This window comes from Danio aesculapii, chromosome 10 (assembly GCF_903798145.1).
Source record: "Danio aesculapii chromosome 10, fDanAes4.1, whole genome shotgun sequence".
In the NCBI taxonomy this organism is placed as follows: Eukaryota; Metazoa; Chordata; class Actinopteri; order Cypriniformes; family Danionidae; genus Danio; species Danio aesculapii.
The window spans coordinates 5882513-5907207 of NC_079444.1; the positions used below are offsets into that span (position 1 = coordinate 5882513).

At 37.9% G+C, this 24695-nt stretch overlaps 1 protein-coding gene and 1 long non-coding RNA gene across 2 annotated transcripts; one reads left to right on the forward strand and one right to left on the reverse strand.

The window, feature by feature from the left end:
- The first annotated feature begins 6803 nt into the window (after positions 1-6803).
- Positions 6804-10621, forward strand: nkx6.2 (NK6 homeobox 2). The gene is made up of 3 exons (XM_056467633.1): positions 6804-7690; positions 8012-8184; positions 9149-10621. The coding sequence occupies exons 1-3, from the start codon at positions 7276-7278 to the stop codon at positions 9395-9397; spliced, it is 837 nt and encodes a 278-aa protein (XP_056323608.1). The 5' UTR covers positions 6804-7275; the 3' UTR covers positions 9398-10621.
- Positions 10622-16297: 5676 nt separating this feature from the next.
- On the reverse strand, positions 16298-22410 carry LOC130236325 (uncharacterized). The gene is made up of 3 exons (XR_008838460.1): positions 21998-22410; positions 21283-21367; positions 16298-21169 (listed from the first exon to the last, which is right to left on the reverse strand). It is a non-coding gene; the product is annotated as an uncharacterized LOC130236325 (long non-coding RNA).
- Between the last annotated feature and the right edge of the window lie 2285 nt (positions 22411-24695).

Genomic DNA, 24695 nt, shown 5'->3' on the forward strand with positions numbered 1-24695 from the left:
AAACATGTTTTAAATCCCAGTGTGAGAGGTAATGGGCCTCAAATTATTCGCATTCACTGATTGTCAGAAACAGGAGAAAAACCTTTGCTATCGCTCTTGTGTGTTTATTATTATACAGATTGCAATAAATAAATAAAAGCACTTCATTATTTTAATTTTGGGGACAGAATGACTCTTCGATGTGAAATAAATAACTAAAAAACAATAAACAAACAAACAAATTCCAGCAGTGCTGCAGTTCCAGTGTCCGCCATCAGAGGCCGCTAACGGGAGATCCGCGTACTTTAAAAACTTCACCGTTTATGTGCAGCGTGTGTGTCTTTTTATTTCTCTCTCTGTTACCTCTCGTGTGTGTGTGTGTGTCCTCCAGCGGTGTCTGCTGTTTTCAGGCTCATCTTGTCCAGCTCTGACACTCCGCGAAGATCAGAGAGACCGACTGTCTGAAACTCCAGCGATGACGTCACAGCGCTGTTTCCCGCGCTCAGTGAAGAGTTCTTCAGGTGATGCTGCTGACTGTGGTTTACCTGGTGACTAGTGCCATCTGCTGGAGGAGTGACAACAGCGCACACACACACACACAAACACACACAGACACACACACACACACACACGCGCATACTCTCACACATACATATTCATGCACAAACACTCTCACACACATTATCTCTGTCTCTCTCAAACACAGTCTCTCCCTCAGTCTCACTGTATTTCTACAGTATACAGAAGACATTGTATACATAGACACACACACACATATATATATATACACACATATATACATATATACATGTATACACACATATATATATATATATATATACTCACCGACCACTTTATTAGGTACACCTGTCGAACTGGCATGTAGACATCATCAAGACGATCTGCTGCAGGTCAAAGCGAGCATCAGAATGGGGAAGAAAGGGGATTTAAGTGACTCTGAACGTGGCATGGTTGTTGCTGCCAGACGGGCTGCTCTGAGTATTTCAGAAACTGCTGACCTACTGGGATTTTCACGCACAACCATCTCTAGGGTTTACAGAGAATGGTCCAACAAAGAGGAAATATCCAGTGAGCGGCAGTTCTGTGGGCGCAAATGCCTTGTTGATGCCAGAGGTCAGAGGAGAATGGCCAGACTGGTTCCAGCTGATAGAAAGGCAACAGTAACTCAAATAAGCACTCGTTACAACCGAGGTCTGCAGAAGAGCATCTCTGAACACACAACACGTCCAACCTTGAGGCGGATGGGCTACAGCAGCAGAAGACCACACCGGGTGCCGCTCCTGTCAGCTAAGAACAGGAAACTGAGGCTACAATTCACACAGGCTCACCAAAACTGGACAATAGAAGATTGGAGAAACGTTGCCTGGTCTGATGAGTCTCCATTTCTGCTGACACATTCAGATGCTCGGCTTGGCCTCAACAACATGAAAGCATGGATCCATCCTGCCTTGTATCAGCGGTTCAGGCTGCTGGTGGTGGTGTAATGGTGTGGGGGAGATTTTCTTTGGGTCCATTAGTACCAATTGAGCATGGTGTCAACACCACAGCCTACCTGAGTATTGTTGCTGACCATGTCCATCCCTTTATGAGCACAGTGTCTCCATCTTCTGATGGCTACTTCCAGCAGGATAACGCACCATGTCATAAAGCACCAATCATCTCAGACTGGTTTCTTGAACGTGACAATGAGTTCACTGTACTTAAATGGCCTCCACAGTCACCAGAGCTCAATGCAATTAAGCACCTTTGGGATGTGGTGGAACGGGAGATTGGCATCATGGAAGTGCAGCCGACAAATCTGCAGCAACTGTGTGATGCTATCATGTCAATATGGAGCAAAATCTCTGAGGAATATTTCCAGTAGCTTGTTGAATCTACGACACCAAGGATTAAGGCAGTTTTGAAGGCAAAAAGGGGTCCGACCCGGTACTGACTGGTAAGGTGTGTTTGTATATATATATATCTATATAGTAAATTCAATTCAAACTTGCTTTATCAACATGATAATTGTTTCAAATCATTTCTAGTGTTTGCATTAACCAGAACATATGAAAACTAATGACGTTATTAAAGATATAATAATATAGACTAATAATAATAATTAACTATATTTGAGAATCAACATTTTGATTCAGTAATAAAAACTACAGCAAATAATAATCCATCTCTCTCACTCACACACTTTTAATAATTGAAAATTCGTGTTGGGCAAAGATTTATCACATCCAAATTAAAAGTTTGTTTAGACGTCACGTGTGTGTTATATTTATCATGAATATGTGACACACAAACATGCATAGAAACACAACTATACAACATTATTTTGCTGCATAATTTAAATGTATAGAATTTGTATCATAGACATGTTTTATATCTAAATATAAATAAACATTTCATGCAAATCCCCAAATCAATGCATGCAGCAGTGTATTTACACACACACAATTGATATACATAGGCTGGGTCAGTTTCTGTGTGGAGTTTGCATGTTCTCCCCGTGTTGGTGTGGGTTTCCTCCAGGTGCTCCGGTTTCCCCCACAGTCCAAACACATGCGCTATAGGGGAATTGGTGACTAAACTGGCCGTAGTGTATGAGTGTGTGTGTGTGAGAATGAGTGTTTCCCAGTACTGGGTTGCAGCTGGAAGGGCATTCACTTCGTAAAACATATAGTGAATAGTTGGCGGTTCATTCCACTGTGGCGACCCCTGATGAATAAAGGGACTGAGATGAAGGAACATGAACGGCCTCCTTGATTATAATTGTGAAAGTGCGCTGCAGTCTAGCTGTTGGCCACACGGTGGCAGCACCGCTTCACTCATACAACATTTGCTCATTATTTGCTTTACTCTTTTAGCCAATGTTCATTTATTATTTAATTTATTTATTCAGTCGATCAGGAATTAAGGTTTTCTGAGGAATTCAGGCAGGATTTGACTCAATTTTAGAGGACTTCAGAGCTGCTCAGGGGTTTGAAACTGGTGTTTTATATTTTTATTCATATAAAATATCCTGGAAATAGTTGTTTTCATTGCTAAAACATAATTACAGAGAGATTTAATAAACACCGTCACATGGCTGGAGACTAACACAAGCCTTATCGTTGGTTTCTTCCTTAAATACAGTTCCATAGAAAGCTAATTAAATTAATTCAGTTTCAAAGTGAAGCTCTTTCTCTCTCCCTCTGTCTGTATAGGGCCAGCTTTAACCTATAAGAGAGGTAAGCGGCTGCTGAGGGCCACTGGAAATCTAAGAACCCCCCAATAAATAGCTAAAAGTTCTTATAAATTGTTTAAAATGACATTTTGTGATATGTTTTGTTTGGTGAGTGTTTAACAAATACAATTTTACCCTAATTATTATTTATTACATCCGTGCACATGTGTCCCCACCCTTCATGGATCAGTCCAGCAGTCAGATCAGGTGAAGATTTAGTTTAAAAACCAAAACCAAAAGTTTATTCAGTATTTTTAGTTATGAATTCACTTTAATCAAACAATTATAACTTAAAACTTGTAATGATCTGGGTGTTGGTCTGACAAGTCATTGGTTCTTGACAATTATTTAAGCCATGTGATGTGTTGTTATGAAGCACGTTTGATGGCATTTCTTGTTGTTTGTCTCATTAATATATAACAGTAATGACTGCATTAAAATGAGGAAACAAGACTGAGTGATAAAAGACAGCTAAATACATAAATACAAATACAGAGTGTGCATATTACTGTAGGAACTGCTTAGGGTGCTCATTACCAAATCTGCTCCTGTATATAGTCTAGAGATGCTCAATCTAGGGCTCATGGTAACCTTTGATTTTGCCCGCCATCCCATCTGAGAATAATGGGGATGGTTTAAAGATTGTCAATTCAACATTAATGGAACCCTTTGTATGTTTGTTTGTTTGTTTGTTTTATTGTTAAAATCTAACTGAAATTAAATGCTTTAATTAAATGGTGTAAATTAACCAGATTTAGTTTATTAGTTAATATGATTAGTAATGTTTTCTATTTATTTTTAAATGTTATGAAATCAATTAGGAAATTACCCATGGCAAATTTAATATTAATAGCCCACGGCTCTCAATGATATTTGGTTTTTGGCCCTTCCTGATATATGTGTGAGTATTAAAGCAATACTGTGCATTACACTGCATTAAGATGTGTTTCATAATTATTTCATCACAAAACAAATGTACAATTAGATAAATGTCATACTAAAACTCTGATTCTGTTTAATATTATTAATATATCTTGAGACAAAGCTCTACTTTCCTTCCAAAGATTAATTTTCTTGCAAACAACAGATGAATAGTTGTTAAAAATGCACATTTGTTTATTTTTCAACAGCAGTAACTCAATATATTGTTCTTATTTTCGTAGGAGACAGAATGAGGGAAGGTTTTGTATAAATAAAATAAATAAATATGGCGATGAAGAATGAAACTGAAGGAAAGAAAATGTAGAATAGATTTTAGACTTTTATCAAAGATTAAAAAAACAGTGTCACGTTCAGACTTAAATTAAGTATAAATATTAATTTTCTTTTTAATCCATTTTAATTCTTTAACAAAAATGCACGTTTATGTTAAAACTGTAGTAACTGAATATATTGTTCTCATTTTCATAGAGGAGACAGAATGAGGAAAAGTTTTGTGTACTGAAAATAAATAGGGAGGTTACTTGAAGAATGAAACAGAATGAATTAAAAGTAGAGTAGATTTCAACTTTCATTACAGAGAACAGTGTCATATTAATTCTAAATAAATAAATAAACATCCAGACACTGATCAGTTGGGTTTTCTCCTTCGTGAAGAGAGATTTGATAAAGAAAAAAACGCCAAATAGCGAATTTCGCTTAAAGAAAAGCACAAAATCGCTCGTCTTTTGTTCAGCAGTTGACCGCTGGATGTCGCTGTTTCACTGTAAATCAACGCAAAGCGGCCGCAGCGATCAACAACAAACACGTCTACAGTATTATTTAAGAATTTATTAATTAACATGTTTGTTTATTTGAAAATAAGGGATTTTAGGAACAGTAAAAAAAATGCTCTGGCAAAAATGGTCAGAAGCTGATACTCATCAAAAACACGCTCATTATTTTAATGCAGAAGAGAAAGGACGGTCAAAAATGGCAAAAGCAACAGCAACAAATTATTTGTGTATGACATCTATGTTTTATTGTTCATTATAATTATAGTCATTTTAGCCTATTATTTTTTATTATTACTGCTACATTTTATATTTTTAACAGCAGCAATATGTAAATAAATAATAGCCTACACGCTGGATTTAGTTCGGATTAGAGTTTATTGTTTATATCTTACAGCTTCATCTGATAAAACGAGTTTATGTAATATAATGTTTGTTTACACACACAACCCGAAGCTTAATTACACCATGATTTTATACATTTGTATTAATCATAATTCAAAAAGACTTTACACAATAATAATTAAATAAAATTAAATACTATTACAATTATATAACCCGTTTTCCCTTCAAAAACTGCAAAGCAAGAAAATAAAGGGAAATAATAATAATAATAATAAAGTCACTAAACATTATTATCGTTTTCCCCTTTTTCTGACTGATCTCAATTATTTTGACTTATTCAGATGCTTTACTGTCACGAGCTTGAAAAATTATTAGTCACAAGCACATTACAGTGATGCGATTCATATACAATTACAGGTGAAATGGGAAAATAAATATGCCAGTTAACATTTGTTTGAATTATGACATTTGTTTGGGCAATACATTTAAAAAATAGTCCATATAATAATGAATAGGTCTATAAATGTAAAATAAATACAGCTATAATATCCACAAAACCCGCATTGTCGCATTCAGTTTATCTGTTAACCTGCAGAATGAATAAATAACTGGATGCTCGTATTGTTATAATGGAAAATGTGTAAAGTCATCGTCATATTTCACACGGCGCGTTTCTGCTTTCTCGTTGTTTTGATGAAGGTCTAAATAATGTTGAACCCTTTTAAATTCGCCACGGTCATATTTCATCCCCGCAGATCCATAAAACATGAGCGCTGCACTTAAACAGATGATCTCTGTCTGTCTCCACAAAACACACAGGAGAAAACACTCCAGTCAAGATCACGGAGAGATCGCGGAGAAATGCGGCATTGTTGTTTTAACAATGCCAATGTACTACATCAGCTCGGCTAAATAATCGCTGGATTAATGAAGGAATGAATGATCTCAGAGCAGAAGAAAAGATATGCAGAGGAGGATCAGATATTATCAGCATCTATTAAGATTAATACTGATTAAAAAAACATGCGATATTAGATGCATTAAATTATACACCGTAAAACAACTGGTGTTATACATAATTTAAAATTATTCGGCTATCAGTGTTTTAACAACAACTCATGACGTCTGCTTTTAAAACTTTGACTGAAATAAATATTGCAATACTTTATATGTTAAACAGGGAATTAACATACATCAAATTATTCGTTAATAATAAATAATAATAACCTGCGGTATATAAAACAGAGAACGCGCTTAAATAATAGCCTATTTTCCCCATGTAATATTGATGTTAAAAACAAAACAAAAATACGCACGATGCGAATTAATAAGACGCGATACTTTAATCGCACTTCATTACTCTATACTGTATCTAACGCGATAGATGGACATGCGAGCGCTAATTATCTGTTAAACATCAGTTCATGGACTAAGCTAAACAAACGACCGTGCGCTTATTAATATGATTAGACACAGCTGTATGAGGTTAATGTACTTACTCTGCCACCGGCGTCATAAAGTAAACGCGTCTATTGTGTCAAACGCAGAAACAATGATTTCTACAGTGCGACGCGTCATTAATGCCGCTTCAATACGAGCTTGATGGAGTGCGGCTTTGTGGCGTTTGCGCGCATGCAAATTCCCCGCCGCGCGTCCTCCAATCACAGCGTGGCGTCACTTAGAGTCTTCCAATAGGGGAGTCGCGCTTGCAGGTGGCGGCGAGGTTATCAGCTCGTCGTCGCCGCCGGAGCGCATTGAACGGGGAACCGCGCCTCAGATGCGGGAACACGCTGCACTCGAAGCGGCCGTCAGATCTGCCGAACACCGCCGATTGGATTCCGCTCCGGAAACTCGAGCACTCGCGCGTGGGAAACATTTGCAAAGTTTCGTCTCCAGTTGAAAGTTCTGTTGGATGAGCTGTCAAACTTTATTCGCTGTACTTTGTGTGTGTTGTGTTGTTGGTTTTTGTTTCTCCGCGGTTCGTCCTGTGGCTCCGGCGCACCAATGTTAGCGGTGGGACAGATGGATAGTAACCGGCAGAGTGCGTTCGTCCTGGGCAGCACTCCACTGGCTGCGCTGCACAACATGACCGAGATGAAGACCTCTTTATTCCCGTACGCCCTGCAGAGTCCCGCCGGCTTCAAGGCTCCTTCTCTCGGCAGCCTGAACTCTCAGATCCCGCTGGGGACGCCTCATGGAATAAGCGATATTTTGGGCAGACCGATCACCACCGCAGGACAGCTGCTCTCGGGTTTCCCAAGGATCAACGGATTGGCCACTTCAGCCGGGATGTACTTCAACCCAGCGGCCGTTTCTCGGTACCCCAAACCCCTGACGGAGCTGCCCGGGCGGGCACCCATATTCTGGCCGGGAATGATGCAAGGCTCGCCGTGGAGAGACCCGCGGGTTCCCTGTGCGGGTGAGTTTTGCGCGCATGATCGAAATCAAGTTTAGCTCCTCAAGTTGGAATATTTTATTGCACTTTTTTAAAACGCTGTGTTAATTAAACTCACATTTGGGTCAATTGTCGACTAATGCAACCAGTGGGTTAAATCTGCGCTATAATTGCCTAAACTAACCGAGCAGTTGGTTTTGTTCAGATTTTAACCCGCATGTTTTTATTTACAGAGTGTGCATGGTGTTTGACACTTGTTGGCTCTCAGCGACATGACAGCGCAATCTCTCATAAAGTTGAGTGGGTTTATTAGCTGACCGTGTCTTGTTTTTTCTTCTTCTTCAGCCCAAGCAAATATGATGCTGGACAAAGATGGCAAGAAGAAACATTCCAGACCGACTTTTTCAGGACAGCAGATTTTCGCACTGGAGAAAACCTTCGAGCAGACCAAATATCTGGCCGGTCCGGAGAGAGCCAGACTCGCATATTCTCTGGGAATGACGGAGAGCCAAGTCAAGGTAAACACAGAGGTTCTTGATCAATCCTAGTCTTTACTTCGCTGAAAGACCACCAGTGAGTTTGCAAAACACAGAGAGAGAGAGAGAAATAAAAGGGTCGGATCGTTCATTTATGACACGGAAATAATATAAATGATTGGGGATAACTAATAATGTTCTTCTAACATTTAGGCCTTTGATTTACGAACACTCTGGTCAACTTTTTAATTACTTTAATATAATTAGCAACAATTATTTGATCTCAATTACACGTGCGCTCTAAAAATAAGGCGTTGTCCTAACTCGACATTGCAATGAGGCTTTTTAAAGTTAATTAAATTTAAGTTCCAGTTTTGACACAATAGTTGGCCTTTTCCGTATTTGATTCAACATTGGGCTACAACATTTTTTAAGTCTTCTTTAAATCAATTATATAATTTCAGTCCAGTTGTTTTAATTAAACAGTTTCGGGTGGCGTGATTAAAATCGGTAAAGTCTTCCTGGATATCAATATAGCATCTTTCATCACACTGTGCAACATTAATTATTTTTTACGTTACATTAAAACACAATGCAATACACTTAAAAAACAATGATTTATTTCAAATGAGCTGAAACAATACAATCCTTGCTTTTATGTTGGGATAATTAATTGTTTTAATCTTCAATCCTCTTAAATTTGTAAAAACTAACAAGTTAACTTCATTCATGTCGTCCCATTACAAATCAATTGTGTTGATCCCAGCATTTTGCACAGTGTACATAATTTAATAAACAATATAGGCTAAATAATTCTGATTAACTTCTGTAGAAACACTCGCGCGAGTGTGTAATTTAATAAATAATATACATAATTATCGTTAAATTCTAGCAACAATCACTCTGTAGCATCATTTATTTACAGACTATGTATTTTAATAAATAATATAAATAATTCTTCAGCAACCCTCGCGATAAAGTGTTGTGTTTTCTTCCTCTTTCTCAGGTTTGGTTTCAGAACAGAAGAACCAAATGGCGAAAGAGGCACGCGGCAGAAATGGCCACGGCCAAGAAAAAGCACGACTCTGAGACGGAGAAGATGAAGGAGAGCTCGGATAATGAGGAAGATGATGAATATAACAAACCCCTGGACCCGAACTCTGACGACGAGAAAATCACAAGACTTTTGAAGAAGCACAAGACGAGTAACCTGTCGCTCCTCAGCCCGTGCAGCAACAGCTCGGACACTTTGTGATCAATCTGAGCTCAAAGACTCTTCATGCACTGAACAAAAGCATGATGCGTTGGATTTACTACATGTTTTTAAAGGTAACTGGCTGCAAGCAATTAATATGGGCTGAAGGTAAACAAATAAATTAAGTTGAGCATGACTAAATTTGATTTGTGAGTTGAAATTCAGCCCACACACTGTAGAAAATGCTCCACATAAATTCCTACATGTTATCCCAACACAAATCGATTAACTTAATTTGAGTGGATTCAACATAAAACAATTAAGTTCTCCTAAAACAAAAGTAGAGTTGTGTCGCTTCAACTCATATTTTAAATTAGTTTGAACAAGCAGAAGTCATTCACTGAGTGCATATAAATTGTTTGCAGCCAGTTATCTTAAAAGTCTTTAGTAAATCCAATGGATTATTCCCTTTCAGTGCATCTTCATCATCATCTTCATCAGTCTCAGATTCTCCTGCAGAACTGGGGCAGAATTAAGCAGGGTATAATAAACACACTGTTCACACTGCTTTTGCTTCGCTGCAGTTGTACAGTTAGAGTGGACGTGAGATGTATATATATTTTTTACTGAGTAAATTATGTTATTAAAGCATCACGAAGACGTGCCAATTCCCCCTCATCATCATCTTCATCATCATCACAGGTCATTTAAGATCAGTCGGTCACACTTTACAATAAGGCTTTATTAGTTAATGTCAGCTAATGCATTTATTAACATGAACAAACAGCGAACAATGCATTAATGACAGTATTGATCCATGAGAATACAGCGTGCATTAACAAGCATGCATGTGGATGTTAATAATGAATTAGTAAATGTTGAACTATCATGTGCAAGCACTGTTCATTATAAATTCCTGCTAGTAAATACATTAACAAGGCATTAACTAACGAAACCTGATTGTAAAGCGTGACCGAAATCGACCGCAGAAGAATAACGACGCCTCTTTCGCCTAAATGTACTTTTTTATTATTTTCAAAGCAGGTACACAAAGTGTATGAAGTGCCAGTGTTGTAAATGATGTGAATAGAGTCTGTTTTAATAACAATGTCCTTTTTTGGCCGCTTATTCTTTCAATGGAAGGAGTTTATGTTTTACCTCACAACACGAGAAATACTCAAATATGGACTGAAATATCGATGAAGAGAATATTATTGCTTCCGTGATGAAGGAAGAAAAAACTTTGTATTATCAATAAATTATTTAACAAGCCGATGTTTTAAATATGTCACGATCCTTTTGTCATTTAGTGTATATTTGTGTCCAAACTGTTCGTGGTTGCGATGCCTATGTATTTGACCGCGAAAACCGCAAACTCTTATTATAGGCTAATTATTATTATTAATATTATTATTATTATTTATTTTTATTATTACTTTAAACAATAATGATAATAATAGTTTATTTTTTTATTATTACTTTTTAATAATAATAATTATTATTATTTATATTTTATTATTACTTAATTTAATTTATTATTATTATTATTATTATTATTATTATTATTATTATTATATCCATACACCCTAAAATGCTGGGGTGTTTTATATTATTTCGTAAAATATGGACAAAACATGCAACTGGGTTAATTTGTTTTAAATTAAATTGAATGTTTTCCCCAAATTTTGGGATTTGTCCATATTTTACAATTGCTTACAAATTAATCTTAATAATTGTATAATGATATAACATGGAAAATCAAAAAAGCTAAGATATCACAAATATTAAAGTACAGAGCGAAAGATTATAATTAAACGACAAAATAAATTATACTAACAATAAATACAATAATAACAATACACTCTAATTAAAAAACCCAGCGGTAGCGTTGGTCTATATTTAACCCAACAGGGGGTTACAACAACCTTTAATTTTCAGTGCAATAATACGTCTAACCACAACAACAACAACAACAACAACAACAATAATTATAATAATAATTTGATCAAATCTTTAATTACTTTAAATCTTTAATACTACACTCTAAAAATGCTGGGTCTGTCTATATTTGACCCAAAACGGGGTTACAACAACCTATAATTTTTCAGTGCAATAATTCGCCTAACATTAATAATAATATTTATTATTATTATTATTATTATTATTATTATTATTATTATTATTATTATTAATATTATTACTATTAATAATAATAATAATTTGACCTTTAACTACTTTAAATCTTTATTATTGCACTCAAAAATGCTGGGTTTTTATAACTCAACGTTGGGGTAATTGTTTTTCAAATAATTTCTAATAACAATATAAAAACCCAGCGGTTGGATTTGTCTACATTTGACCAAACACGGGGTTACAACAGCCTATAATTTTTCAGAGCAATAATACGCCTAACAACAACAATAATAATAATAATTTGATCAAATTTGTAACTACTTTAAATGTTTAATACCACACTCTAAAATCTGGGTTGTTATAACTCAACGTTGGGTTAATTGTTTTTTCAATTAATTTTTCATAACAATTTAAAAACATAGCGGTTGGGCTTGTCTATATTTGACCCAATATTATATCTAATAATAACAACAATAACAATAATAATAATAACAATAATAAAAATAATAATAATCATAATTCGGCCGGTTCATTCCGCTGTGGTCACCCCGGATTAATAAAGGGACAAAGCCGAAAAGAAAATGAATGAATGAATGAAGCAGATATGATCCGTGTTCTGCAGGATCACCTCAGACTAATAATGACAGATATTTAATCATTTATACTCTAAAATCCTGGATTATTACAACCTATTTTTTTTACAATTAGAATTTATTAAATTTAATTACATTTGTAGGACCAAGTTGAACCGGTCGTCTTTGACCCAATTTGTGTTTAGCATTTATAGATCATCTCCTGTTTATTTCTCTCAGTCTGAACGAGCTCTTGTAACGCGTCTGCAAATCATGTATTGACAAGCTCTCTGCAGTTTTGAGATCCATCCTGTACAATACAAACACACGGCTCTGCAAATACAGACACATGTTTTTGTGATATGTAAATTTATTTGGGAAAAGCTTTAAATAATGACAGTATAGGCTACAATTTGGATATCGACCCGTGATGAGAGAGGCGCATGGAAACAGGTTTACAGAAACACACGCAAACCCTGTATTAAATAGATCTCCATGCAAATCGAAGAAACATTCCCGAGCATTGTGCGACTTTCACCGTGTCATTAAAACAAGACATCCAAATGTTCTGTTCAATAACATTAACATCTATAAATACACTCTGACCAGATGAATACACAATTTCATAAATATAATCTAGTAGTTAATAACGAGTCGCCTAATGATAAAACCCACATGGAAAACACTACAGTGATTTATAGTAAATACTATAGTATTCCTGAACCATGCTATAGTAGTGCTTTATACTGCTTATATTATATTACTTACAACTCTTTGTTAATGAATGTTCCAGCATACCTTTAACTTAAAAAATTCACGCTGGGTTATTTCAATCCAATTTTGAGTAAACTAAAACGAGGATTAAATTCATAGGACCAAATTCAACCCTACTCTTGGGTTTGTCCATATTTTACTCTATTTTAGTTGAAACAACCCAGCATCTTTTGAATGTAGTGAACTGATAAACTGCAATAAATACTGTAGTATACTTTAGTCTTTACTACAATGAACTGTGGTGTACTGAAGTGATATGGTTGTAGAAAATTATTGGGTCATATACAGTAGTTGTATAGTTACGATAGCAACTATAGAATCACAACAACAGATTGTTACAGTTGCTGTGTTACCATGGCAACTATAGAATCATTACAACAGGCCAATTACTATAGTTTCTTGTGTCACCATAGCAACTGTACAATCACAACAACAGATCAATTACTATAGTTGTTGCGTTACCATAGCAACCGTAGAATCACCACAACAGGTCAATTATTATAGTTGTTGTGTTACTATTGCAACTGTAGAATCACAACAACAGATCAATAACTATAGTTGTGTTACCATAGCAACTGTAGAATTACCACAACAGATCAATTACTAAAGTTGTTGTGTTACCATAGCAACTGAAGCATCACCACAACGGATCAATTACTAAAGTTGTTGTGTTACCATAGTAACTGTAGAATCACCACAACAGATCAATTACTACAGTTGTTGTGTTACCATAGCAACTGTAGAATCACCACAACAGATCAATTACTATAGTTGTTGTGTTACCATAGCAACTGTAGAATCACCACAACAGATCAATTACTATAGTTGTTGTGTTACCATAGTAACTGTAGAATTACCACAACAGATCAATTACTACAGTTGTTGTGTTACCATAGCAACTGAAGCATCACCACAACGGATCAATTACTAAAGTTGTTGTGTTACCATAGTAACTGTAGAATCACCACAACAGATCAATTACTACAGTTGTTGTGTTACCATAGCAACTGTAGAATCACCACAACAGATCAATTACTAAAGTTGTTGTGTTACCATAGCAACTGTAGAATCACCACAACAGATCAATTACTATAGTTGTTGTGTTACCATAGCAACTGTAGAATCACCACAACAGATCAATTACTAAAGTTGTTGTGTTACCATAGCCACTGTAGAATCACAACAACAGATCAATTACTATAGTTGTTGTGTTACCATAGTAACTGTAGAATTACCACAACAGATCAATTACTACAGTTGTTGTGTTACCATAGCAACTGAAGCATCACCACAACGGATCAATTACTAAAGTTGTTGTGTTACCATAGCAACTGTAGAATCACCACAACAGATCAATTACTAAAGTTGTTGTGTTACCATAGCAACTGTAGAATCACCTCAACAGATTAATTTAGGTACTTCATGGCTCAAAAACACTGCAGTATTTACTACAGTATATTTGTATTCTTCATGAGGGATCTTTCTACATTCTACAGGGTATTTGTGCATATGTATGAGTCCCGCAGGCACCTAGAGTGCAGAACGTTGATTGTTGATCAGCTTGTGGAGGGTCAGTGATGATGAGCTCCACTAATGACACACTGAGGCACTGATTCATCCGCTCATTGATTGACTTCTAATGGTTTTATTGCTTTCGGAGGTCTTGCCATCCACTGTTTAATCACTTTAATCTGCCTAAAGAAAAGACTGAATCCTATATCGCCTGACTGGCTGCAAATCAAGATTTTTAAAAAATCAACAAAACAAAACAGTTAACAAGCAGTTTTTCTTCCCAAATCACAGTCAAGGCGACACAAAATCATTCCAACGGATCTGTAGTGTAGAATCAATTCAGCACAAGACATTCAAGAGGAGCACACGTTGCTTTACACTGCTCCAGCTGAGTGTACACAGTTCTTCAGAGTGTAAAGTAAAGTGTAAATAAAGTCCATCATTTGAGTGTTTTTTTTCTTAAAGCACATCGCCAAAACTGCACTTCTGACATTGGAGTTCAACAGTTGGCACCATGGCACAATAATATAGTAACAAAACAAAATCATACAAAAAGAAAAGATACAGCTATTTTGTAAAGATATACCCAGGCCTATTCAAATATCACATTCAGAACCATACATAAACATTATTACACAGAAATAAGTTAGAATAAGAACAGCACTGTAATAACCGAGCAAGACTGCTATAGAAACCTAAACCTTATATACTTGCAGGGTTTATGGCACTGCTTAAGAGATTAAGATGGCTATGTATATGTATATATAGGCAAAAATATTAGCTCTCCTATCAAATGTGTATTTTTTGTCAAATATTTTCCAAGTGATGTTTCACAGCAAGCTCATTTTTATGGTATTATTTATAGTCAGGGATGCGGATGTGCGCTCATTTTCATGATTGTTTTACTTCCGATTCCGCTGCCTATGAGAGAAATGTGTAGAAATAATAAACAGCAGAAAACGATTAAACTACTCGCTCTGCAAACAAGTGTGTTTCATGACTATACAAAATAAGTAGAATGAGATCATAAGAAAATATCAGTTAGCAACATCAAGCTGCACAACGAGCCAATTTAAACTTATAATAATCAATGAACGTGAATGAGATCGGAGGCTGAAAAGATTCCAATGGCTGCGCCCGCTCGTACGTGAAGAATAAGCTCAATACTATATTTTCTTCTGGAGAAAGTCTTATTTGTTTTAGTTTGGCTGGAATAAAAGCAGTTTTAATTTTTTTATTTTTTTCAAATTTAATAGCCAGAATAAAGCACTGCTGTGTAATTGCCTAGTTAACCTAGTTAAAGGTGCAGTAGGTGATCGTCTTCAGAAACATGTTTAGTTGTGCTGGTTGAAAGTCTCTTCACATTCCAATAGTAATGATTAAAGTAAATGATCTAAATGTATTCATTCATTCATTCATTCATTCATTCTTTCATTCATTCATTTTCAACCGCTTTTCCAGGACCAAGTCGCGGGGGCAGCAGTCTTAGGAGAGAACTCCAGACTGCCCTCTCCCCAGACACTTCCTCCAGCTCCTCAGGGGTGATCCCGAGGCATTCACAGGCCAGCCAAGAGACATAGTCCCTCCACCATGTGCTCCTCGAGGTCTACCCCCAGTAGGACATATCTGGAACACCTAGGTAGGCGCCCACAAGGCATCCGTAACAGATGCCTGAGCCACCTCAGCTGACTTTTCTGGATGTGGAGAGGCAGCGGCTCTACTCCGAGATCCTCCCGGGTGTCAGAGCTCCTCACCCTGTCTATAAGAGTGCGCCCTGACACCCTTCAAAAGAAACTCATTTCGGCCGCTTGTATCAGAGATCTTGTTCTTTCAGTCATGACCCAAAGCTCATGACCATAGGTGAGAGTAGGAGCGTAGATTGAGCAGTAAATCGAGAGCGTTGCCATTCGGCTCAGCTCCTTCACCATAACCGACCAATACATCGACTGCATTACTGCTGCCACTGCACCAATCCGCCTGTCAATCTCACACTCCATCCTTCCCTCACTCATGAACAAAACCCAGAGATACTTGAACTCCTCCACCTGGGGTAAGGACTTTCCTCCAACCTGGAGATGGCAAACCACCTTTTTCCGGTGGAGCACCAAGGCCTCGGACTTGGAGGTGCTGATTCTCATCCCGAGAGATGAGAACTTTATAAACTCCTGAATCAATATTGGAGTGAGTTTTGCCCGCTGGAGGAAGGATAACACCATGGCTAAAGTCTTCTCTATTCATGTTCTGTTTAAAACTATTTTAGTCTTGCAGAGCTGATGTAGATTGGGTTGTTATGAATGGGTTATCTGCACAGAAGTGTTGTTCAGCCTCTGAAATCTCCCGGTGATAGACTGATGTGACTATTTTCAGGTTCATAAGGGTCTTTTACAGCATTGATAATGTAGATTTATATTCAGTTTAACAACAGAACATCAGTGAATAGCACTATTCCGCCTAGCCTGCTTTACTGAGCTGAAGATGCTTTTCTATTCACAATGGGTCATTTCTGAACAATGACAGCCTGTGACGCGCTCCCTATATTGTTCACCGCTACTCTGAATATTCACTCTGATATAGCATGTCAGTATGGCTCAGTAATAAGGGTAATTCCTGCACGCCGCAGGCCAAACACTAAGCATACATTAGTGGCGATCCTCACATGTATGAAATATTGCACATATTACACAGTTTCTCATTGGGGATTGTAGTATTATAAAGTACTGTAGAGTTTACTAACTGACATGATCTAGTGGGTTCTCTATGGTCATCTTTACGGTGCACGTTCATGATTTCAGGAGGCGTGGCTTTGAACGGCAGGGGAAGGACTGTATTTTAAAGATATTATGCTAATGATTAGCATTTTGTCAGATCACCTACTGCACCTTTAAGTCTATAAATTGCAATATCTGTAAATTAGCAGTTAAGGTTATCATATGATGTGGTTTGTATTGTTTATTTTGAGTTGCATTATGGGATCTTGATCTTCCTTCAAACTAATTTTAACCTTGAAAAGTTGTAAAAACTGACTTTTCTGAACATGTGTGGGTAACACTTTATAATAAATACACACTATCAATCATCTATTAAGCAGACAGCTAGCTCTCTGCAACTCTCACATGGTCGCCCACTGAAGCTAAGCAGGGCTGAGCCTGGTCAGTCTCCTGGATAGGAGACCACATTGAAACATGGGTTGCTGCCGGCAGTAGTGTTAGTGAGGCCAGCAGGGGGCGCTCAACCTGTGGTCTGTGTGGGTCCTAATGCCCCAGTATATTGATGGGGACTCTATCGTCTATCGGATGAGACGTTAAACCGAGGTCTCTCTGTGGTCATTAATAATGTCCTTAGAAAAAGATTAGGGGTTTACCCCGGTGTACTGGCCAAATCTGCCCACTGGCCTCTGTCCATCATGGCCTCCTAAACATCCCCATATCATAACTGGCTTCATCATTCTGTCTCCTCTCCACCAATCAGCTGGTGTGTGGTCTGGCGCAATATGGCGGCTGTCGCATCATCCAGGTGGATGATGCACACTGGTGGTGGATGAGGAGATTCCCCCCGCATTGTGTAAAGCGCTTTGAGTGTCCAGAAAATCTGTTAAGCATTAACTCTACATTAATAGATGTTAGTAAGCAGTTTATAAATATATAATACAACTGCTGTACTCTTGACCTAAGCACATGTATAATGGGCCTAATTATTGTATTTTCATACTTTGTTACTGATTTATTCTTCATGGCTAAAGTATTGCATTATTTACAAAGCATTTGTATTTAAGAATAGTTGCTGGTTTTTAAGATCGTTCAGAATGAGTTAGTAAATGATTAATAACTATTCTAAACAAAATTTTCTGTATCGTCTGCTAAAAAACGCTTTATTAACTCAACTTCATCCAGTTGAGACCTAATCTAAAGTGAGTACTATTAATGCAATATAAATCCCTAATCAATGACAATTAAAGACTCAGTATCAAATGATCAATAAATCTTTACAATTTTATCTCAAAAGTAAATTTATTGTATAGTTTAAGCATTGGAGAATGACAGGAGCGTCAAAATATAACTACAATTGGATAAAATAACAATATAATAATTTAATATACTATAATGCAACATTTCAGTGTTATTTAGCGATGTTTAAACTGTACAGTAGGCTTTACTTTACATAAGATTGCAAAGATTTTCATTTGACACGGTTTAATTTGTGTATCTTCAAAATAACAGAAATGAATTAAAGTCATTTATTTAGCTTTTTCCTTGTTTAGAGTATAACTTTAGAGCCTTTAATGGTCATTTATAAGTGATTTATAAAGCATTAATAGTACTCAGTTTAGGTCACAAAACAGGACGACGTTGAGTTAATGAAGTATTTATCAACATACAGAGTAATTATTAATATATGCCTGAATAATCAGATATTTAAATGTTAATTTCAATACTTTATTAATCCTTTATCTACACATTCTGAATAATCTTTAAAAACCAACACCTTCTCTCAAATAATGTGATAATTAATGACAAAATAATAATTAAAAAGTATGAAAACACAATCATTAAGAACAATATATGTGCTTTTAAGTCAATAATAGAGCATTTGCATTTATACACCGCTTACTAACGTCTATTAATAGAGTTAATAATAGAGGTAATACTTAAGAGATAATGAATTGACTACTTGCTAATGCTTAATAGACGCTTCATAGTGTATAATTATTCTAAAGTGTTACCCTGCCAGCACATTTTCAGACTTATTTCTTTAGATATTATTTCTTATATTAAACGATGCGACACAGTGGCGCAGTGGGTAGTGCTGTCGCCTCACAGCAAGAAGGTCGCTGGTTCGAGCCTCGGCTGGGTCAGTTGGCGTTTCTGTGTGGAGTTTGCATGTTCTCCCCGTGTTGGTGTGGGTTTCCTCCGGGTCCTCCGGTTTCCCCCACAGTCCAAACACATGCAGAAGAGGTGAATTGGGTAGGCTAAATTGTCCGTAGTGTATGAGTGTGTATGGGAGTGTATGGGTGTTTCCCAGTGATGGGTTGCACCTGGAAGGGCATCCACTGCGTAAAACATGTGCTGGATAAGTTGGCAGTTCATTTCTCTGTGGTGACCCCTGATTAATAAAGTGACTAAGCCGAAAAGAAAATGAATAAATGAATATTAAACGACTAAAATGTCAATAAAAGTATTTCCAAATACTTATCTACATGAATTTACAACATCAAAAGTGGACAGAGCCGAGATCAACAGCCTATAATGCAATACACAACCACAAATAAACCCAAAACACACACTAGAATACAGAAACTGTTCATTAACATATGTTTGACAGTCTAGTGTCTTGAAGAATATCTAGTCTAATATTATGTGCTGTCATCATGGCGAAGATAAAAGAAATCAGTGATTAGAGATGAGTTATTAACACTATTATGATTAGAAATGTCTTCATCACTTTGGGAAATATTTGATAAATGATTAAAATCTGACAGGAGAGCAGATGATTTTGTCTTCAAGTCTACATAAATCATATTAGCTGAAATGTACTTCCGGCTAAGGATGATGGTTGTATATCTGTATAACTAATCCAAGATTTGAGAATCGTCACACTGGAAGCAGCCGTCCGTATCTCTATATATACGTCAGCATAATAGATTTAGTAGGAATTATAAATTATTAAAAAGTACAGTATATAAAATGAGACTCGGCGGTTGTTTGCGGCACGGCAGAGTGTTACGACACAATCCAAAAAATAAAATAATAATAATAATAAATCAAACAATATTCAATGAAGGAGGAAATCATACAAACAGAATATATCTATCTATATATATCTATACTGTAGAGAGCGATCTATTCTAGCAGAGAGAACGTCTAGAAATCTCCATCAAAGCACTAAAATCACACCTCTATGGCATCATGTAGAAATAAAGCAAACGCTAGAGGAACACAGCCGTATCTGAGGGGTTCTGCATTGCACTGTTAACACATCTGACACACTGAGGGAAGGAGCTCGCCGTCTAACACACTTCAGAACCTGTGGAGGATCTCTGATGACCTGGAGAGATCTGGAGACAAGGCGGAGAGAACAGCAGCTGATCTGGCTGTGTGTGTGTATCTGTGTGTTTGAGTGTGTGTGTGTCTGTGAGTGTGTCTGAGTGTGTGTGTTTGTAAGACAGTGTCTGTGTGTGTGTTTGAAACAGAGTGTATAAGTGTGTGCTTGTGAGTGTATGCGTGTGTTTGAGAGTGTGTGTTTGATTGTGCGTGTGCAATTGTGTGTTGGTCCAAGTGTATGTCTCAGTATGTGTGTGTTTGCAAGAGAGTATTATGTGTGCGTGTTTGTAAGATTGTGTGCCAGTGTGTGTGTGTGTGTGTATGTGTGTGTTTGTAAGAGTGTATGTGTTTGTGTGTGTGTGTTTGTAAAAGTGTGTCAGTATGTGTGTGTTTGTTTGTTAGAGTGTGTGTCAGTATGTGTGTATTTGTAGAAGAGTCTATGCATCAGTGTGTGTGTGTTTGAAGGAGAATGTGTGTGTATGTGTTTGTATAAGTGTATGTGTGTGTTTGTAAGAATGTGTGTGTGTGTGTGTGTGTGTGTGTGTGTGTGTGTGTGTGTGTGTCCACGATCTCGACTCTTGAAGCATTGATGAACTCAGTGTGTGGTTTCTATGTACATGATGGTATGCACTGCAACAAACGCGACTGCTCAGTCCTGCTGAAAAGTCTTTACAGGGTGTGTGTGTGTGTGTGTGTGTGTGTGTGTGTGTGTGTGTGTGTGTGTGTGTGTCCATCCACCAGTGTCGGAGCTTCTCACAGGGCCGCTTTTCATGAAATCTTCTCCACCCTTTGGCACCATTTTCCTGGTCAACACACACACACACAGATGATGAGAACGCGCACACACACTGCACATGTATGTCTATAATAATAGTATATAAATAAGATGTGAAAATAGGAAAAAGGCAATATTTACCACATCACTGCACGACACAACACTTGTGCTTATTTGCATTAGGTTTACCTGGACCTGTGGTTAACCGAAAGAACAAGTAGACCGGCTGGAGAAACACAAACACACACAAAATCTGACTTTACTAAACATCTTTACACAACAGCACGAGTTCTTTATCATATACATATATCTTTAACAGTTTATTCAGGTCCATTTTATTTCCACTGATCATTCTTGAGATGTTTCAGCAGCTTCATTTGAGTTCACCTGTGCTCAATTCAGCTGATCTGAAAAGGCATACACCTGTCTATATAAGGGCCCAGGGTTGACAGTGCATGTCAAAGCACAAACCAAGCATGAAGACAAAGGAATTGTCTGTAGACCTCTGAGACAGGATTGTCTGGAGGCACGAGGCTGGGGAAGGTTACAGAAACATTTCTGCTGCCCTGAAAGTTCCAATGAGCACAGCGGCCTCCATCATTTATAAGTGGAAGATGTTTAACCAGCAGGACTGTTCATTTATTGGGGTTTACTGTGCTCAAATTGCTTTGTTTACTCAAATGGATTAAGTTCACAGAACTCATTAGGATTAGTTTTCGAACTTAAATGGTTTGAGTTACCATAAGTTATTGAGCTATACAGAGTATTAAATGCTTCACAGTGTGCAGTGATTATAAAGTGTCACAGTAATCCAGGTATTTCTGAATATGTGTGTGTGTGGAGTTTGGAGCTGTACCTTGTGGTCTCCCATACACACGTTGGCTCCGATGTTGTCGTATGTTATTGATTTGTCCTCGTTCTCCGGCTGAAAAGCACAAACAGGATTAAAGACACAAAGCAGATGAATAAAGCAGATGAGTCCTGCAGCGGCTGAGAGATGATCCTGTTACACCAGTGCAGATCCATCATCTATACATCTCACACACACACACACACACACAGATCACTCACGCTGCAGACGCTCAATGGAGAAAAATGCTCTCAATGGAGACAGACTAAAAGATGAAGCACACACACACACACACACACACACACACACACACACTGAACACACACATATGCACATAGACAGATCCACACACATGCATATACTCAATGAACACACACACATACACAAACATACGCTGAACACACACACAGAGGCACAGACAGACACATACACACACAGCACACACAAACGCACACAGACACACATGCATCAGACACACACGTGCACACAGACGCACACAGACAGACCCGCACACGCATCTACTCACTGAACACACACATACAGTAGATGCAGACAGACACATGCGCACACACAGAATACACAGAAAACACAAAACACACACACACACACACACACACACATGCATACAATTGCACACACACACACAAACACATGCACACATACACTAAACATATACACACACACATGTACACATAGATGCACACAGAAAGACCCACACTGAAAACAAACAAACACAGAACACACACACACACACACACACACACGGATGCACATAGACTGACCCATACACACATAAACTCACTAAACACACACACACATATGCACGCATGCACACAGGCGCACACACACACACACACTGAACACACAAATGCATGCTAACAAACACAGAACACATACACACAAATGTACAGTCACGCACACATATACACACACTCAAAACACACACGTATGTACATAGAGAGACCCACACATGCACATACACAGTGAACACACACACATATATGCACACACACGAACACATACTCATGCGCACACACACTGAACACACAAACACAGATGTAGTCACACACACATGCGGATGCACATAGCCAGACCCACACATGCACATACACAGTGAATACACACGCATATATGCACACACACAAACACATACTCACGCGCGAACACAGACTCACACACACTGAACACAAACACAGATGTAGTCACACACACATGCGGATGCACATAGCCAGACCCACACATGCACATATGCACACAAACACTGAACACACACACATGCACACACACAGATGCACAGTCTGAACATGAACACACACAAACATACTGATACAATATAATCACACACACACAATGAACATACACTCAACTCACACGCACATGCACATATGCACACAGAACACATACACATACATACTGAACACACACAGATGCACAGACAGACCCACACACACACGCACATATACTCACTGAACACACAGACACATGCACACAGAATACACACACACTCACACACAAACACTGAACACACACACACGCAAATACAGACATGAACACACACACAGATAAAATATGAACACACACAATGAACACACATTAAAAAGACACTCACAGACACACACTCAACACATGCACACACACTCAATACACTGATCAGACACACACATGCACATACATACACAAATGCACACACATAGGACACACAAATCCGTGCACACACACACTCAGGACACTTTGAACACACTCACAGGTGTGCAAACAAACACACATACACATGCACACACACACGCCACACTTTGAACACACTCACAGGTATACACAGCACACACACACACACACAGAATGTGTATTCCGAGCTGAACGACACACACACTCTGCGTGCAGCAGTAAAGCGGAAGAGCAACTCAAATGTGAATTAACTTCAACTATCACAGGTCTGGGAAACACACACACCCACGCAACCTTTTCTCCGGCGGCTCCTGCGCCTCCCGGAGCGCCGATACATTCATCAAATGCCGGCTTGATAATTTACAAAGGCAGCATAAAATTGTGGATTTTCAGCTGCGTAATCTTTAGACAGATAAACAAATGACGGCGGGGTCCGGGGCCCGCGCTCCACTGCGCATTCATTACCGCGCGCGGACCTGTGTGTGTTAGGGCTCGGCAAGCAGAAAATAACACGACGCGCAGCTAACAGAGCGCAGCATGATAGATGAGGCTTACAGCGCCGTGTCTAAACAATCTGTACCATCACACACACTCACACACACACACACACTCCTTCATTAACGGCTGACCGCTGACCTGAGTTTACACACACACACATAATCACTAACTAGAGCTCGGAGCACAGCAGCCACTGATGATCAGCGCTCAGGAATATCAGATATGATCATGGCTATTATTGTTGTGCATATTGTTTATATTATAGCTCTATATATATACAGCTGACGTCAGAATTATTCACCCTCCTGTCAATTTCTGTTTCAAATATTTCCCAAATGATGTTTAACAGATTTTTAACATGATGTTTGTCAGTTTAGTGGTTAATTCGTACGAATTTGTACGAGTTCGGTCGTATGAAAATGTACGATTTTAAAAAGGAGGCGTGGCACTTAACCCCACCCCTAAACCCAACCATCATTGGGTGAAGAGCAAATCGCACTAAATAGTACAAATTAGATTGTACGAATTTATATGAATTAGC

Excerpts from the sequence above, each read along its gene's own strand:
- nkx6.2 (XM_056467633.1), top strand. The coding sequence starts at position 7,276 with ATGTTAGCGGTGGGACAGATGGATAGTAACCGGCAGAGTGCGTTCGTC. Across the intron at positions 7,691-8,011 it reads CCCGCGGGTTCCCTGTGCGG|CCCAAGCAAATATGATGCTG; the intron begins GTGAGTTTTGCG and ends CTTCTTCTTCAG. Across the intron at positions 8,185-9,148 it reads TGACGGAGAGCCAAGTCAAG|GTTTGGTTTCAGAACAGAAG; the intron begins GTAAACACAGAG and ends CCTCTTTCTCAG.